Below are 17,520 nucleotides of genomic sequence, written 5' to 3'. Positions count from 1 at the left end.
TACCTTTATGGGAGAAATTGAATTATTTTATTCTATGCAATAAATTAACTCTTTGTAGTAAATTTGTGCAAGACGTACAAATAGGTTCTAACATTTTCCTCTGAGGATCAGCAGTGTTTTTGTCTGTATGAAATTGCAGAGTTACCTGATTGAGCCTAACAAGTCCGAGACCACAGTGATATTCCCCTCCAGAAACTGGAGAAAGCAGACACAGAGTCACCATGAAATTGAAAGCATCACTACCTGAGTGGCCTTCTAAGATTCTGGACACATGAAAGTTAATTTGGGATTAGATTCCCGAACTTCCTGACTGTAGTTTCCATGCTCAGCTCCTACTACCTTGAATAGGAGATAACTTGGCAGTAATATTTTTAAATGCCCAAAGTTAAAGGCAAAGTTCTGTTGTCAGGTTTTTTTAAAAGAAAATGTTTACCCAGCCGTGATCTTCATTAAGCCACAGCAGACAGTAAACTAACATCAGTTCTCAGCATCATGCCAACACCTAAAGGACAATGTTAACTTTGACCATGCAAAGAGGAGAAACGTGATAGCACTTTTCAATTTGGCACAGGTACCATTGCTTCTGGAAATCTGTGTCCAGTTCTTATCCTCATCAGTCAGAAAGAATGCTAATTACTGAGCAGATGTGTATGTTCCCTACATCACAACCAGAACAAAACCAAATAGGATGCAACAAGATAAAAAGATGACAGATAAAAATACACAGCAGACATTAGGTAGATGTTTTAACAAATACATCCCTGAGAGCTTTGGAGAACTGAACTATCACCAGAAACTTCCAAATCTAGACTGGCTACCTTGGCAGCAGTTTGTTCACTTGACCAGAAGAGGTATTATTGTAGGGAAGCTCTTTGACTTGTATTAGGGAATTATCAGATTAAAAGAACACAAGGATCCTTCCTGATCTTAAGCTTGTTTTCACAGTAGATGTATTTCTTCTCCCAGCTGTTTCTAACAACACAGCAACAAGGATACCCTCTGCTGCCCAGTCCTGACCTCCTGAAGATAGCACCTCAAAACACCACTACCAACCCCACATCTCTCAGAGCTGCTGCTAAATCAAACAAGTCCATATTTGAGTCCCATTTTCGCTGAGAATATTTTCTTCACAGTTATGAACAAGAAATGTGTTCCTGTAGCGTGTCACAGTAGATATTAAATACAGTCTTCCACTGTTCTTTATGTCCCCTAAGAATGAGGCAAGCCCTCAGCACTACAGAACCATCCATATCACCAAGCCTGATCTCCAGCCCTCAAAGCCTTGCTGTGGGGTTGAAGCATGACAACTGCTGTGCAGCTGATACAAGTGATGATCATTGCTGAGGGCACAGAGAGAGACAGGAACCAAGTAACTGTGTAAGAGAAGGAAGAGAAATGGTGAAATTTTAAAGACAGTTTATTAGCCAAACAATTTGTTATTAATCTCTGTGTGAAAATAGATGGAAAACCCTGGGGAAGCGGCTCTGCAAAAACACTCTGTGGAAAAATTTTTAGAAGCACAGTCTTCTGTTACTATGCAGGAAAGCTACTGCTACATATAATTCCCATGATAGTAGTAGTCTTTGACATACAAAACAGGGGCCTAAAAGCTTGGTCTTGCACCACTGAGGTCAAAGAAAGCTTTTCCACTGGCTTTTAGGGACTGATGCTGCTGCTAAGAGAAATTATCTGTAGATCATACCCCTGAGTCTGCATCAAGGCAGGAGCAGAAGTCAAGCTGGACTGCCAAAACCACTAAGCATGAGAGTAGAGAGGACAATGCAGTAAAATGACCTCTACTACCAAAAACATTATGGGTATTTGCTAATGGAGTTCCTTACCAACCCATCAGGATGTGGAAGCGCTAAAAGCTTAAGCTAAAAGCGAAAGGAAGAGCAAGCAAGTGACACAGTTTGCACACTCAGGCATCCTGATTTATCACAGGCAAATGGCTCTGTCTGTCAACAGGCAGGATTAGTGAGCAGCTTCTGGACCAATGCACTTAGTGACAAGAACCTGGCCAGCAGAGATGCACCCACGCGGAAGCTGCAGTTCAGCAAGATCAGTGTTGCCCAGATTTGGATGGAGGGCTCGCCAACTGCGCTGCCATGCTTTATGGCTCAGGACCATCACTCTCCTTGCCATCCTCCACTGTTTATGTGAAACACCCACACAGTTGCTGATGGCATTCTACAGATACAGCCAAAATTAAAATAACAGTGAAGAGGAGCTTTCCACTGAATTGTGTTAGGATGACAAGACAGCAAAGCAGCAAGGACTCAGGCCACAGCAAATGAGTATCCACTCAGATACAACAACAGCAAGTGCGGATATTAGAGCAAAAAATGGCGTACATTCAGAAGGCTTGTAAGGTCTTCAGGTAGGCACAGACCTGCAGCAAGACACTCTACGCTGCCAGCCTTAAGTCTGGAAATGGAGGATGGTCTGAAATCCACAAAGCAGTCTAAGTGGTTTAGGTCTACATTTTGAATAAATCTAACAGATGTGCCTGAATCTCTAGATAAAGAACAAATGTGCTCGCTCTCTCTTCCCCTGTGCTATCCCTCACTTCAGCATTTGCCCATACTGGGTCATCCTGCACCTGGAAACAGCACACGCCTGTTGTAATTCCTGGCTTACCTACCTGGACCTCATTGGACTACATGGTACCGTAGGATGAGTGGAAACAAGTCAGTCACACCAGCGTCCTGCTTCCATAGCAATGTCCCACGCTGGGGTTGTCATAGCATCTGTTTTTGTGATATATCCCCAATTGGAAGGCTTTATATTAAGCAGGATTCGAAGATGCACCAAGAGCTTCCTCCACACACCAAGCTGGTGCTGTGCCTCCTCTAGGCATTCAAGCAGATGCCAAGAAAAGAGTAACAGAGACTCAGTAACCAGAGTAAGGATGATCTGAAAAATACTTTCCCAAAACTACATCTTTGAGTTCTTGTTTGGTCAAGACATTTAAGGGCTTCAGATCAGAGTTTTATCTGAGTAACACTCAGCTTTATCCCAGAAGATGCCAAAGAGGCAGACTGAGAGAGAGAACTGGAAGGTCCCCTGGGAACGATTCAGGATTGTTTAATGCATTGCACAGTAAATATAATCTAAGATACTCAGACAGTATCTCCAGCAGCAGGAATTAGTTGGCTCAGGGGACTCTCAATTGGATACAAGAGCAGATACAGATCCATGATGCCAGCATATTAAAAATGCAGCACTTTCAATTGCAGACAAATGAATGCTTCAATATCACATGGTGTCAGTGGGGTGTGTGATTATTTAGAACATGTAGCTACAAACCAATTTCAAGCTATTTGATACTGGCACTCTACATCTTGTATGATTACAAACTCTACTTTCAGTATGGTCTCTTTTTTTTTAATCACTGGGTGAAATTCCTAGGGATACTGAAGAAAGAGGATGTGCTCTGAAAATCCTGATTATCTCCTAATTAGACTGTCATCCCCCGAGATATCCTGGAGAGCAAAGTCCCTTCCCAGTGGGGAAGCTCATGAAAAGATGGATTGGCCAGAGAACCTGACCATCACATGGGACTGCCCAGGAAACCAGAAGTCGTGATGGGCTCTTATGTGCCAGCAGGAGACGATGAAAAAGAACAACAACCACAGCAGAGAATGCACAGACAGGAGGTGAGAATGGCAGGGACTTCCAAAGAGGCACTTTGTGTGATTCCCATAGAAGAGTCCAGAGAGGTAAGAGAACAGAAACTCACACTGTTTTTCATTCAGCTTGGGCTCAGTCCCGATATTTCTTGTAATAAGCATAGCGGGGTAGAAACGATTGTTGTTATACTCTATAAACCTGGAGTATCCATAGGAGCGGGGTCTGGAAAAGCAGCAGCAGCCAGAACTGGAGCCTGATATTTCTTCTGCAGGCTAACTACCAGAAACTCTGTCATGAACCATTTTTGACTGTAAGGTTTTATCTCGAGCACTAGGATATTTTTCATTAAATCTCCTCTGCTTTTACCACTCTGTGGTACTACTGGTCCGGATTTGGATCCCACTGAGGTTTCTGTCCTGTTCAGAGCCCATATCAGGTTGGTATTTAACAACTCTGAGACCTTCCTCCTTGCCAACAGAGATTATTAGATGTTGGAGGGCACAGAGTGACTGCACAAAACCACCCGAAGGACTGCAGGCTATAAGGAATATTAAAGCAGTAAATGCTCTGCCTGGATTTTTAAAGCATGGCAGAGCGCTGGACTGGCAGATGTCATCAGCTGAATAGCTGAGCCATAGGCTGGCAAAGCACAAAATCGGCTTTAGACAAAAGCAGCCTTTTCTGAAAATGCAGAGTTTCCTATTCATCTCAACAAACTGAACCGGTTCATTCAAAGCTGAGACAATATGGGAGCAGAAAAAAAATAGGAGAGCTAGTTTTTCCCGTTGATCTATAAATATGAGAATAGATGCTAAAGAATGATGTGCTAATTGCACAACTCCAAAGAGCTGACAAACAGAAACAAAACAACTACTGATGAATTCTTGTCCCTAAGAGAGTCATTTTCAGTGCTTAATGTTGAGGTGATGGATGCACCAAGGAAAATTGAAAAGAAAGCAGGTTTTAACATTAAGAAAGAACAAGAAAGCAAATGAATGCTTTGAGGCTTTAAATGCAGATTTATTTTCTCCCAGATGCAACCTGACATATTTCAGGTTAGAAGAAAAAAACCAACCACAGAAATCTGTCTAATCAGATGCTATTTTCTAATACACAAAAATCAAGAATCCACACACTAAATGTATAGAATAATATAGAGGAGTCGCTTTCTTCTTCCTGACTTCACTGCTACAGCTGCATAGTGACATACCATCATATTTTAATGCAGCCAGCAGAAGGAAATGAACATTTCTTTGTGAATAAGAAAGCACAAGTGTAAGAGAAGATTCAAATTGATTTCCATTAATAAGATTTTCTTCTTTTCAGCTTAAATCATTCTGAATTTAAAACACAGGAGTACAACCAACACACGCAAAGATACAACCTGAATTGTTGTTTCAAAGGCAACCCACACAATGCTGCTAGAAACCACTGACTTGCACAAAACCTCTGTGAACATTGGTTATCTCAGCTCAGCTTGTGGATTGATCTTCTACCAGAAGGGGCTAAGCGCTAAGGAATGGCTGCCTCCTTTTCTTGCCCCCTTACTCTTAGGTCTTTATTCCTTTCCCCTTTATCCTCCTGCCCATCGCTCACAGAACCTTACCTAATGTGTTAAGCCTCTTCTTTATGGCATTTCTATGGCTATTGAGAAATTCATTCAAAACCTCATAGGAAACAAGTTACTTACCTCAGCGTGGAAGAAAAACCCTCTGACTGGGCCCTCCACAAAATCTAACAAGCAAATACTACAAACCGTACCCAGCCAGATTTTCCCTGCCAGCATGAGGCTTGAAGATCCATTTCACTATCACTAGTGAGTGCTTCTCCCTGGGATTAATTAAAGATCTCTCTGCTACAGCCTGCCTTAAATATGTAGGGCATCCAGATACAATTAATGGGGATCTGTGGAGCCTCCAGACTGAGGAAGTTGATTGAAAGAGGGGGAAAAAAACAATCTTGCAGTGTCACTCACTGTGTCATGCCTCCTGCATGTAACGCCTTTAGGACATCAAAGTACTCTGAACATTTTAACCCAAACCGAAGGCAGCTTTGGTGCCTCACTGGGCTAAGTCACTATGCAGAGATCTGCTTCTGGCTTCTCACCCTTTGCTGGGTGAGCATGGACAGGCCGCAACTTCTTCATGCCTCTCCTACACACGTCAAAGGAGGGAATTCACCTTCCTTTGAAATCAAACTACAGGATAAAGGGCTTATCTTGCAATTTTCTTTGATTATAAATGTGCTCTGGGAAAAATAAACGACACCACTTAACAAGTGAGTAAAGCAGAAGAGACACGGCAAATCTCCCGCTTCATCAATACACATTTCTATCCTCTCTCCCCACCTCTCCTAAGGGGAAAGTGACAGGATGCGATCAAAAGATACACTTTGGAACATCTATTGAAAAGGACACAGGAGATGCGTGGAAGGACATACATCACACACGTACCCGTGAGTATATCAGCGCTGGTTAAAGTCACCTGCAAAGCACCAAGATGCTCGGTCACCTCATCACGGGGCAGACTCAGACTGCTGCCCTCTGTGCCAGCTGAGCACACCGAGCGTTTTTCAATAAGAAAACCCGGCTGTGGCATCAGAGCACAAGATGGCTTTGTTGGGGACACTGCGGGCTTCAGGAGACCTAAAACAACATGGAAGAACACGCAGAGCTAGGAAAAGTACACTTTCTTCGCCAATAAACAGAAACGCAGCACAATGGGATAGAACACAACACAATAAAACGCTTTCTCTAAAGCCAGCGCGCTACGGATGGAGCCAGGTGGAGGCTTTGTCGCAGGGATGCAGCAAGGTACGGGTGACCACGAGTCACCGGGATGCTCGGCTCGCTGATCGCCACGCGGTCCTACCGCCAGACGTGACCGCGGGGCCACCCCGGGGCCGAGAGGTGCCGCATCCCGCCCCGCAGACACCCGCAGCCGCTTACCTGCCCGCTCCGCCCGCGGGGCCCCGGAGCCGCAGCACGGCCCGCTCCCTCCCGAGCCGCCGGGGCCCCGCGCAGCGCCGCCCGCCGCCGTCCCCAGCGCTCGGTCTCGGTGCGGGCGGGGCCGCGCGTCACATGTCGGGGCGGTGTCGGTCCTCTCTGATTGCAAGGGGGGGAAGATGGCGGCGCGGTGCGGGCTGCTGGCTGCGGGGCTGTTCAGCGGGAGGGTGGCCATCGTCACCGGCGGCGGCACCGGCATCGGCAAGGCCATCGCCGCCGACTTGCTGGCGTTAGGTGGGCGGGTGTGAAGCTGTAGGGGTGCGGGATTTGAGCGACGTGGGGATTCGGGTCAAGGGGTGTAGGGCGTTCGGCGGTCGTAGCGCTCGGTGAGTGGGTTTGTGGTGTGCTTACGGGGTGTAGGTCTGTCCTGCTGGGAGCCATTGAGTATACCGTGCACTTCAGGCTGTTGTTTTGGAAGAAGGGCTGGTTGGACAGCAAATACCTGTGAGCAGTAGCAGACCAGCATTAGCTGGTCACAGCACACGCTGTTTTTATAACCCGCTTCCTTCAGGGACTTTTGTAGAGATTTAAACCCTTTGTCTGCAGGTGTATCTGTCCCTGCCCACCTTGGCCATGGCAGGGAATGTTGTGGTCATTCTTGGTTGAAAATAAATACAGACTTCACTGAAGCAATAACAGTTTGTGCAATAGATGCTGTTATCCTTATGAGTTAGAACCTGCCCCCTCCTACATCATTGTACTGAACAAAAGTTGGCTTCTGCTGGGCATTACTCTGCAGAGTGGCTATAAATTAACACTGACATGCTATAGTAAGTTAGTATTTTGTGTTAATAGCTGATTATATGCGCTACTTTGTGAACTCAGGCTGTTGTGCAGGTGGCTGAGTCCCTCACATACAAAAAAAAAACAGGAGACCTCAGTCTAACACCTTCACATGTGCTATTACAAGATGGCTGGTGATCAAAGGTGAAGGCCCTTCTCTTAGAGATCCACAGTTGCAGCGCATCCTTCTTTTTTTGTTGTTTGTTTTTGTTTTTGTTTTTTTTAACATAAGTTTTATGTATAGTTTCAGGAGAGAGCCTGAGCCAAATGAACAGCTTGCTGTTCTGTACTCCCACAAGTTATTTTGAGTTGATTCTGGTGTTTGTTTGATCACATGAGAGGCCAAATTCCACTGCAAAATAGCAACAAAAGGAAAAAAAGCACCTGGCAACATGTTAACTTTTTTTTTTGGCTGGTTTAGTGTTTTGAATTCATTTATGTTTAAGCAGAAGAGCACCAGAAAGGATGGCTTCTGTTGGAGTGCTAAGGCTATATCAGGGGGAAGGTGGGAACAAGGCCTCCCACCTTGCCAAAATGGCACATCTAATAGATGTGTACTACGGGTTAATTTGGTGGGATCTGTTTTAGTCTGTAGTGATGATTATCAGACTGGACTTTATCTTTAGTCCTCTGATGATGGCAAACTAGTCTGTTTGTTATGTGAGTGCTTACTGGTAATTACATGCATGAGTCCTGCTTCCAGAAGCAGAAAGTGAGCACCTGACTAGGCTTTTTTTCCTCTCCTTTCTGATCTGGGATTATACAGCAAGTGGAAATGCCCTGGGGAAGCCTCTGTTCCTGCTGTCTGTAATCTGCATATAACAATTAATCTCACAACTGTATCATGCTCTGCCTTAGAGACTGTAGGGTTATAAAGCAGAGCATTACATTTACTCACCCCTGGTCAGAATTATGGATAGAGTCATAGTAAGATGATCTTTGTAGTTTCAGGAGCAAGGTTTTTTAATTAAGACCAGCTGAAACATCTTTAAATCACATAATTGTGAAATGAGACAGGCAAGGTCATGTACAAAAGCTACTTTGACTGCAGCTCACAGGCTGTCTTTCCTTTTGCAGGAAGGAGAGTGAACGTTGCCATTTTTATCTTGGTTGTTCTTTGCGTGGCACTCTGGATCTTGTTGCTAAGAAGCGTCTTGCAACAGTCATTCCTTTCTCTCTAGCAAGAATTTCTTCATTGTATCTTCTACAATGTAAACTAACTAACAACAGTAACTAACTAACAACAGTAACTAGTAAATGCATATCCTACAAGATATCTCCTCGATACTATTGGCATAGGATAACCTGCAATACTGACTGCAAACTGAAAGGTTTTTTGTTCTGCCTCCACAGGTTGCAGTGTTGTTATTGCGTCTCGTAAATTTGACCGATTAAAAGCCACTGCAGAAGAACTGAATAATGCGTTTTCTTCAGTGAGTCCTGCCAAAGTGACTCCTATACAGTGCAATATCCGTAAAGAAGAGGAGGTAACAACTAATAATCTTGTTCTGGGGCTTAACACATAAGGAGTACATTGTGTCTATAAATCCTCAGACCTCCAAGGTTACTTGCTGGGCTTCAGAAGTACCTTAGATCAGGGGACAGGTGCAGTAAAACACTTGAACTGATCTAAATAAAAGTGTGCTTTCTAAGAGAAGATAATATAGTAACTAAGCAATAAAGCATTTTTAGTCACAGATTTTTTTTCCAACTACGCATACTTATTTCTACTATTTCATGAGAAGTGTGCTTTGGAACTGTTATGTTCTTAGAGCTGACCCAGAGCCTACTTCATGGGGTTCTGTGCCACGTTTCTGTGACACCAGTGAGAGAGCAAATAATTGTGAAGGTGGAGACATTCAGAGTTGTTCCTTCAGACAAAAGTTAGAGTGTAGTATCTCAATTCTTGTGGCTTGACACAAGGAAACCTGAGGTGTACCCTGCATTTTCAGTTTTGCCCATGTTAAAGGGAAAAAATACCACTTTCTTATCTACGTTTCACATTTGGTCACAATTTGAGGTGTGCAGAACTTTTGCTCTTAGTCCATAGTAAGTGCTCTCCTAGTATTGCAGCCAATTTTTATTTTCCTTTCTTATGCTACAAAAACTGGAAGATCAGGAGCAGAAGTATTTCATCCAGGTTCTCCAGAAGTCAGCATTCATCTTTCAGTTTTAATCTGTGCAATTAAACATTTAGGAATCCAACATCATGCCAGGCTTAACCTAAAACTGCTATAAAACATTCCAGTGATCAATTGCTACTATTTTCTTAACCTTTTAAAGCCTCTGTTAAAATCTACCAGAATTTAAAGAAATATTAATGACCTTTAGAAGCTGTGTGGATTCTAGAAGTATCCTAACATACAACCATAAACCAAATAAAAACTCTTCCCTCATGGAACAGTTCAAGCCATAAAATATTTACAATGATATTCTTAGACTTCTTTTTCCTGAGGGAGAAGAGCCCTCAGGCTGTGCAATATGTCACTTCACCTACCAGTGAATTTTAAGTTTGTATTTACCAGCATCAGCAGCATGATATAATAGGTTGTGACAGATGTCAGAGGGTAACTTGCATGATTAAAGCAACAGGAAAGAGAAGAGTTTCTTTCCTGAAAGTGTTCTTGCAGAGAATAGTCTGCTATGCTTAACAGCCTTCTGCACGTGAATCTTACTTTTGCATTAACTTGAAAATGAGTTAATAGGAACTATAACATTATATAAAATAGAAGAGGGCTTGGATGGTAAAGTGAGATATCTGTACCAAACAAAACACTGTTTTGTTTTAATTTAAAAGTAAGGATTTGTCATAACAACTGCAGTAGCTTTAAAGGGGTTCAAAGCCATTTTTTGAATATCCTGTTAAAGCCCTTTTTTATGTAGTTCTTTGTGAAATATTCAGGTGTAGGTTCTGTATGCTTCCTACAGCTTTAAAACTTGCTATCTGCTTTCAGTTTATTTCAGCTGAGGAATATCACCTCGAACATTCACTAAAGCACGTGGTTAGGTAGGGAGGACAGCCTCTAGTAAGTATTTCTGATGAGTCGTTACGTCTTTCTCAGCTCTTACACCAGATACTAAGGAATGATTGAGGGAAAAGGACCTTATACATGTCTCAACATAAGTAAAAGAGTTCAAGCTTGCTTAGTTATCAGAACTGTTCTATCACAAGTTGCAAAACCCAGGGAAGTTCCTGACTAGCAACATCATTTAGTTAATTTATCCTTTTCTTTGGGATTTTGTTGAAACTTGCATAAATCTCTTAAAAGAAGACATTGCAGTCACCATTAGGAACATAGGCATATGGGTCAGATGAAAGAAAATCCATAGGTGCCTTCCAGCATCTCGTGTAAATAATCCTTTACTTGTCGAGTACATCAGTAGATCTTAAACAGCAGAGTTTTTTATTTGCTTTTGCAAGTCCTCAGCAGTGAAAAGCCTCTTCTTTTAGTGCTGATATTTTATGTAGCACCTGCATTATTCCCGGAAGTTTTCCTAAGCAAATGTAGGCATAACCCAATCCTTCTTGGCTGATTAAACCTGTCATACCAAGCTTCTGCCCTCTCTGAAGGCTACTACTGCCTCCCTACGTGTAGAAACAGATATGAGAGAAAATGTCTGAGAATGAGATTGGATATGTAGCTTAATCAGCACCTTGCCACACTTAAAAAATATATTTTCTTTTAGGTAGAAGCTTTGGTGAAGACTACACTGAATCTACATGGGAAGATTGACTTCCTGGTGAATAACGGAGGGGGCCAGTTCGCAAGTCCTTCTGAAGCCATCCGTGCAAAAGGCTGGAATGCTGTGATAGACACAAATCTGACAGGGACTTTCTATTGCTGCAAAGCAGGTGAGGACTGAACATTATGCATAATGTGATTTTTGTTGTTTTCTTATTTTTCTTTTTTTACAGCAATGTCTGAAGGCAAGAAAATGTAGTTTCTCTGTTTTCTTTTTTTCACGTACTTATCTGACAGTGGATATTTGTTTTCATAAATGTCATATCGATCTTTACATTAAGCTGTACATCATTCATATAAACAAATGTATGGTTAGACATGTACGTGCTTAGGGGAGGAATAATCTCTAGTTTAAAGGCGAGGTTTGGAGGCATCAGTTGGTTTGGATACTCACAGGTCTGTGGGAAGAACACTTAACTTTGGTGGCCAATATTTTCTGAGTAAAACAGAAGTCTTTGCTCTCATCATGAATATGAAGTGTGTGATTCTCAGAGACTATTAGGAAAGTGGAAATGTGAGTAATTTGCATGGAAGGTACAAGGTCTTGATTTCCACAAGAAGCGTTCTTGGCAAACACCGAGCCTTATCTAGACTGTACCTGCTATCTGACTGATCCGGTGATGAGGCTGTGGTACAAAGAGCAGATTGTGTATCTAAATGTGCACAGGAAGTCTGTAGCGTAATTATAGTTGGACTCCAGATTTAGTGTCCAGTTAGCAGGTTTGTTTGTGTGCACTTCTTCAGGTATTTATAGGTTATCTTCCTCCTTCACACAGTGTACAATGCCTGGATGCAGGAACATGGAGGAGCCATTGTCAACATTACTGCTGCCGTGAGAAATGGGTTTCCTGGAATGTCGTAATATACATATAATTTTTTTTACATTTTCCTGTATTTTCCCCATAGAACTATTCATTACTCCTAAATACTGTGATTAGGAGAGGTGTATAATGTGCAGCAGCTGAGTAATAGAAATACAGTAGTTAATGTCAAGAAAGCAATACTTGTCTGAATGAGTGGGAGTCATTATTAATTCAATGGAGCCTGCAAGAGTGAAGGATATCTCTGATCCTTTCTGCTACTTTGTAAGAAACTGAAGCAGAACTTGTTAGCAAAGCTTTCATTGGGAACAAGGTGCTAGTGGAACTGGTTGCCTTGACATGGAACCTTTACTTGTTTTGATGGCTTTGCAAGAGCTTGGCATCTGGTGGTTTTTTACTTCTGCTGTCAGTGCATAGATCTTGATGACATAATTACAGTAAATGGGTGCGGGATAGGTGTTGTAGTAGGAACATACATAGCATTTTACTATGTTTGCATGGAAAGGTCTCCAATGCAGGAAATTGTTTTTTTTTCCTCTGCTATAATAATAATAATATAAAAATAATATATATAATAATATATATAATAATAATAATATAACAATAATAATGATTGAGTGGAGGAATGGTACAGAAAATGTCATGTTTGTAGTTCATCTATACTGACAAAAAATGATCACAGCTGTCTGCATGAAAATAGAGGGTCTTCATAGGCAGATGTTGATTGTATTTGTTCACGTTGTTTTTTACCTTCAAAATGGATGTAAGCCTTCTGGTTGAAGCTTTTCCAACAAGAGCTTTAACTTGTGTGAGAGAAATATTCTTCAGAAAACACTGGTTTAAATGAAAATTTGATGTAGTGAGAATGCTATGCATTGGCATTTTCCAGAGGGGAAGAATTCTGAGGTTTGAGTTTCTTATTTGAAACTACTTTTTCTAATTTGACTCTGTGTGTATTCACTTGTATTTTCTTGAATAGAATTTGAACAAGTGTTATATTAACTTCCCTATGCCTCATTCAGGATTAAATCTTTCCAAATCTCAGTTTCTTACTGGCTTATTCTTAGCAGTACAAAATGTGAAGATCCACATGGTGGTGCTGAAGCTACAGTCATTTGAGTTTCTTTGCTCTGGATATATCTGTTTGAATTGTCACTATGAATAGAATATGGGAGAGTTGAACAAAGAATATAAGAGTAAAAAATTAATTCTAAATAACTTGGAGAAAAGTTCACCAGGTAACTTGTATATAGGTATGGATGGATAGGTAAGACTACTTTCAAACTAAATTCTTACATAATTGACACTCGTTTAAGGAAATTGTAGCATAGGTCTGTTAAATTTGACCCCAACTTCACTGTTTAAGAACTAGAAAATTGCTGTGCCTCTTGAGTGGTTGGTCCAGCCATGGAACACTACTCTGACTTCCTAGTAAGGCTGCAGGGATATTAATACTGAGCATTTAGCTGAGGGAAAAGGTGCTTCTTTTGCTTTCTTTTCTTAATAGGCACTCAGGAGCTGCAAGAGCAGCAGTGGATAACCTGACCAAGACTTTAGCTTTAGAATGGGCCCACAGCGGGGTGCGAATCAACAGCGTTGCTCCTGTAAGTAGCGGCAAGTGATGTGATTCAACTTGCTATCATATGTGTTTATGGTTGATGCTCCATAACTGAAAGGGATTTCAAAACGTAGAGCTTCCAACTGTTTATGGATTTTTATTTATGAATTTTTAGTTTCCTCATACATTTCACCCACACACTTTCCTTTCCATACATGCCCTTTTTTCCAAGGGGCTTTGTGTGTTTTGTGTTGTTTAGATAATGAGATAAACGTGGGGAAAATGGTTTACAAATTTTTTTTGTATATGGTTCATCTGTGCTTGTGGCTTCTGCCTGCATTCGCAGTTATGTTGAGAATCTCTGAATGTGTTCTTTCATGTTTCTATCTTCTCCTTGTCAAGTTAGGTTAGTTTTAGTTGTGAAAAGACAGTGTTGGAGATGTATCTTCACTTAAAGAAATTAGAAAACACATTTTTACATCTGGAATTCATTTTTTTTTTCTTATGAAGTATGCACAGATAGGATGCCACTACATGGGTCAGCAAAATACGCCTGCCATGTTTTTGAGGAAGTAGTTGAGATGTTGCAGTTATAAGTAACTTTGTGAAAACACCAGTTGTATTTTTGTTGCATGTGATGCAGCAGTTACAGGGCTATAAACAGGCCCTAGCTTTGAAGTCTGAGATGATGTCTAATGTGATTAAAGTTATCTTCACTCCTAATGACTGTTTCTTTTTCACATTTGCTGTCTTGAAAACTAAAGGGAAAACATTTAACTAGCTACTGCCACATTTGGAATTTCTCATCTTGCAGTTTAGTAAATCTCAGATTTATTAGTATCTTTTAAGGAAGATCCCTTTCCTGTCAGTGTAGGAGGTGAAGCAGGGTATACAGATGTCCTGCACTAAAATACCTCATTAGCTTTCTCCTGGCATAACACAAAATGCTTGATGGGAGACCCAGGAAGTGGCTCTTTTTAATAGCCTCTGTGAGGCTACTCTGGTGACTTCTTAAATATTAAGGTCTACTATCTTGTTTTTCCTGTTTGCTTTCTGATTTATCAAGACTTAGGGAAATAAGTAATGAGGACAGCATTAGTATGTGTGCATATTTTTAATGCATGCTAATTATCTAATGATTCATACTCATTATACTTTATAGCATCTGTCAGATGAGATTTTTGGCAGGCAGACACTTAAGTGGTTTGGCTTTTTTGCTATTTTAATTATGCAAGTGACAAAAATCTATTTTCTAGTTAGGGTGATACTTGACACCTTTGTGAACATACTTTGTATTAACCATGCAGAACTTGCTGTCTCACATGGGCATAGTAACATGCAGGGCAAGTGTGCGTAGAGAAGGAAATAAAATAGTTTTACAAGCGAGCTTCTTCCTTAGCTCCCGAAACACAGTTGTTCACATCTTAGAGAAATACTGAAAGGTTCTTAATGAACAAATTCAAATGCTTTTGTCTTATTGAAACTTGAGTCCGAAATTTTGTATCAGAATTCATCTGTAGAACCCTTTTTCTCTTACTATTGCATTCATCCTCTCTATGGAGTTTAAGCTGGATTTTAAAATCATCAGAACAAGGATTTCTATAACAGCTCAGTAGGAAGAGTTTGAAATCTGATTGCAAAACGCCTGTGTAATTCACAATGAAGTCAATCTAGTATTATTGCAGACTATATACAAAAACAATAAGAACTTGTTCTTGGGGTTCCTGTAGCTTTCTGTTGCAATTTAATTTGAAATGTTGGTTATTTCAAAGCAGTTGTTGAGTTTCTTAAGAGTTGTTGGTGTGGCGGTGAAGGATTAGAACAATGTGAATTAGTGTGTTTGAACAGGGATGTAACTATCTGTTCAGTTGCCTTCTTTTGTAAATTATACTATTTCATCCAAGTTAAATACTTGCATTCAAGTCGTGTTGGGATTGTTAGTGCCATAGAAAATCCCAGTAAGCTTAAAATTTAATCACAACTTAACATATGAAAGCGAACTTTTTTTGTTGTTGTTGTTGTTTTAATGTAGGGAATAGTATTTTCAGAAACTGCTGTTGCCAACTATGGAGAACAGGGTGTAATTATGTGGTTGAAGAGCATACCGAAGGTTCCTGCTAAGAGATCAGCAGTTCCTGAGGAGGTAACGTATTTCTGAACATTTGTGATGTTCCTACTTCTGTGTCTCTGTTTTAAAACCGCTTCATTATTTGGAGACTATTAAGGACCTGATTTTCAACTGGTGTAGTATAAAGAAAAGAAAAAGCTTGTAGAAATGTGCAGTAGTGTCAACTGGGGGACTTTTATTTAGCTGTTGTAGCTAAAATGTCTCGTGGTTGGCCTGTGTTTCTGGGAAAGTTGACTTGGTTTTTTTAATCGGGGAGGATTAATGTGAAAAGGTGTATCTTAAAAGTACTTGAAAGCTCACCGTTGCTCAGCTTTTACCTTGTTGGTGTTGGTAGCTGGAAGTGTGGTTTTAAGATTGTTGGGACTTTGATAGTTGAGTAAAAATCAGAGCTGTGCCTTGCCTGTGTCCATTTTTAGGAACATCTTGGACATAACTGATGGCCAGAGGTTTAAGAAGGACTGAAATTGTCATTTTTGTTAGATTTCTCCTGCAGTGTGTTTCCTGCTATCTCCAGCTGCTTCTTACATAACTGGGATAACCATGGTTATAGATGGTGGCCAAAGTTTATATGGCAGTAGCTTAGAAATACCAGGTAAGAAATGGGCTAAAAATAATGCCCCTACCGTGATTGAAGTTGGGCAATGGGAGCATGCAAAACCAAAACGCCCACTTTCTTTATCAGCTAAACCCACTGTTTTGTTTCCTCAGATCACAACAGATGGCCCTCACCACCAGAAGGAAGAAATTCTGAAATGCTTAAAAAGCTTATTTCTGGTGAATTCAAGCCAAAGCTGTAGTAGAACGAAATGTCATTTTATTCCTGGTTTCACAGTTGCTGATAATCTCACTTTGTAACTTGGTATTACAATTACCAGTAACATGATTTCTTTTTCCCCCTCACATAACTACATAGGTTTTCATTGTCTCACATTCTCCTGTTTAAAACTTGAGTAGGTCCATAGAACATCTTCACTAACAAACACTTGCTGGCCCTTGGAAGGTGTAAAATCGATTCTTCATTGACACTACTAAGTAAGGAAGGATCTCAGTCAGGAATGGTTAAAAGACACCTACTTTGAACTGAAGGGACAGGAAGAGAATTTTATAGAATCATTTTACACAGAGTGATTTGGGGGAGGAAGTTTAAGTCTTTGTTATTGGTACCTGCATCAGTAACCCTTGCAGTGGCTGTTAGAAGTATATAGTTTCAGTTCAGCCACAATCTGAATGCTCACAATGATTTTAAGGATTGATTAAAGTGCTTATCTGAGATGGGAGGAAATAAAATAAAGCAGAGGCCGGTTAAATAGCGGAATACTGTTTTTACAGCTTCAAACTAATGAAGCGTATCAGATGTTTCCAGTTGTTTGCCGATAAAATGACTTCAGGAGATGAGCAGCTGCCACTTAAATTCGTTGATAGAATAATCAAATAATAAGCTGTACAATACACTCTTGGAAAACTGTATGGATTTGATCATCTCACAGCAAAACCTGGAAGCATAGGTGCAGTGTATATTGCAGTGCTTTGTGCAATTTGCTATACTGGTGAAAGGAAAAACTTATGAATCTTACGTTTATCAGTGTAAATGCTTTCTATCCACACTGTCTTCTCTACTGATGTGCTGTTGAGATACCAGCTTTTTTCATCAGCATTCCTGAAACAGGGGTGATGCTTGTTCTCAATGGAGAGTTTCCATTAAAAAAAAAAGCCAACAAATCACAAGCAAATAAGTCTTAGAATATATTACTTGAAGAGGCTGGTTGTTGTAATTACTTTAAGACAAATGTTCTCATGTCTGATAACTTTGATCAAAGTATTAAAATAAATGACTGTTGTAACAACTGAAA

General features: G+C 40.8%; 2 protein-coding genes and 1 long non-coding RNA gene across 4 annotated transcripts in view; 2 read left to right on the top strand and 1 right to left on the bottom strand.

The window, feature by feature from the left end:
* LOC107316803 overlaps window positions 1-949 on the top strand; it is a 14,621-nt gene extending 13,672 nt beyond the window's left edge. Inside the window, exon 4 of the long non-coding RNA XR_001556588.2 lies at window positions 140-949. This is a non-coding gene — a long non-coding RNA (uncharacterized LOC107316803). The remainder of the gene's footprint in view (window positions 1-139) is intronic.
* The window catches only part of TMEM169 (transmembrane protein 169), a 14,430-nt gene extending 7,746 nt beyond the window's left edge, over window positions 1-6,684 (bottom strand). The window contains exon 1 of the mRNA XM_015868694.2: window positions 6,581-6,684. The gene's annotated coding sequence lies outside the window, so the exon portion shown is untranslated. The remainder of the gene's footprint in view (window positions 1-6,580) is intronic.
* Window positions 6,277-17,520, top strand: PECR (peroxisomal trans-2-enoyl-CoA reductase). 2 transcript variants are annotated; one of them, XM_015868696.2, is made up of 8 exons: window positions 6,277-6,445; window positions 8,774-8,907; window positions 11,108-11,273; window positions 11,940-12,021; window positions 13,492-13,588; window positions 15,575-15,685; window positions 16,151-16,262; window positions 16,379-17,520. In XM_015868696.2, the coding sequence occupies exons 1-8, from the start codon at window positions 6,406-6,408 to the stop codon at window positions 16,465-16,467; spliced, it is 831 nt and encodes a 276-aa protein (XP_015724182.1). In that variant the 5' UTR covers window positions 6,277-6,405; the 3' UTR covers window positions 16,468-17,520. The 2 variants fall into 2 exon arrangements, with proteins under 2 accessions (XP_015724182.1, XP_015724181.1); XM_015868695.2 differs by lacking the exon at window positions 6,277-6,445 and adding an exon at window positions 6,729-6,871.

This window comes from Coturnix japonica, chromosome 7 (genome assembly GCF_001577835.2).
Source record: "Coturnix japonica isolate 7356 chromosome 7, Coturnix japonica 2.1, whole genome shotgun sequence".
Taxonomy (NCBI): Eukaryota; Metazoa; Chordata; class Aves; order Galliformes; family Phasianidae; genus Coturnix; species Coturnix japonica.
This window is presented reverse-complemented; position numbering and strand designations above follow the sequence as displayed.

Coding starts and splice junctions, on each gene's coding strand:
- PECR (XM_015868695.2), top strand. CDS start 6,757: ATGGCGGCGCGGTGCGGGCTGCTGGCTGCGGGGCTGTTCAGCGGGAGG. Junction 6,872..8,773: donor CGCCGACTTGCTGGCGTTAG/GTGGGCGGGTGT, acceptor CTGCCTCCACAG/GTTGCAGTGTTGTTATTGCG. Junction 12,022..13,491: donor AATGGGTTTCCTGGAATGTC/GTAATATACATA, acceptor TTTTCTTAATAG/GCACTCAGGAGCTGCAAGAG.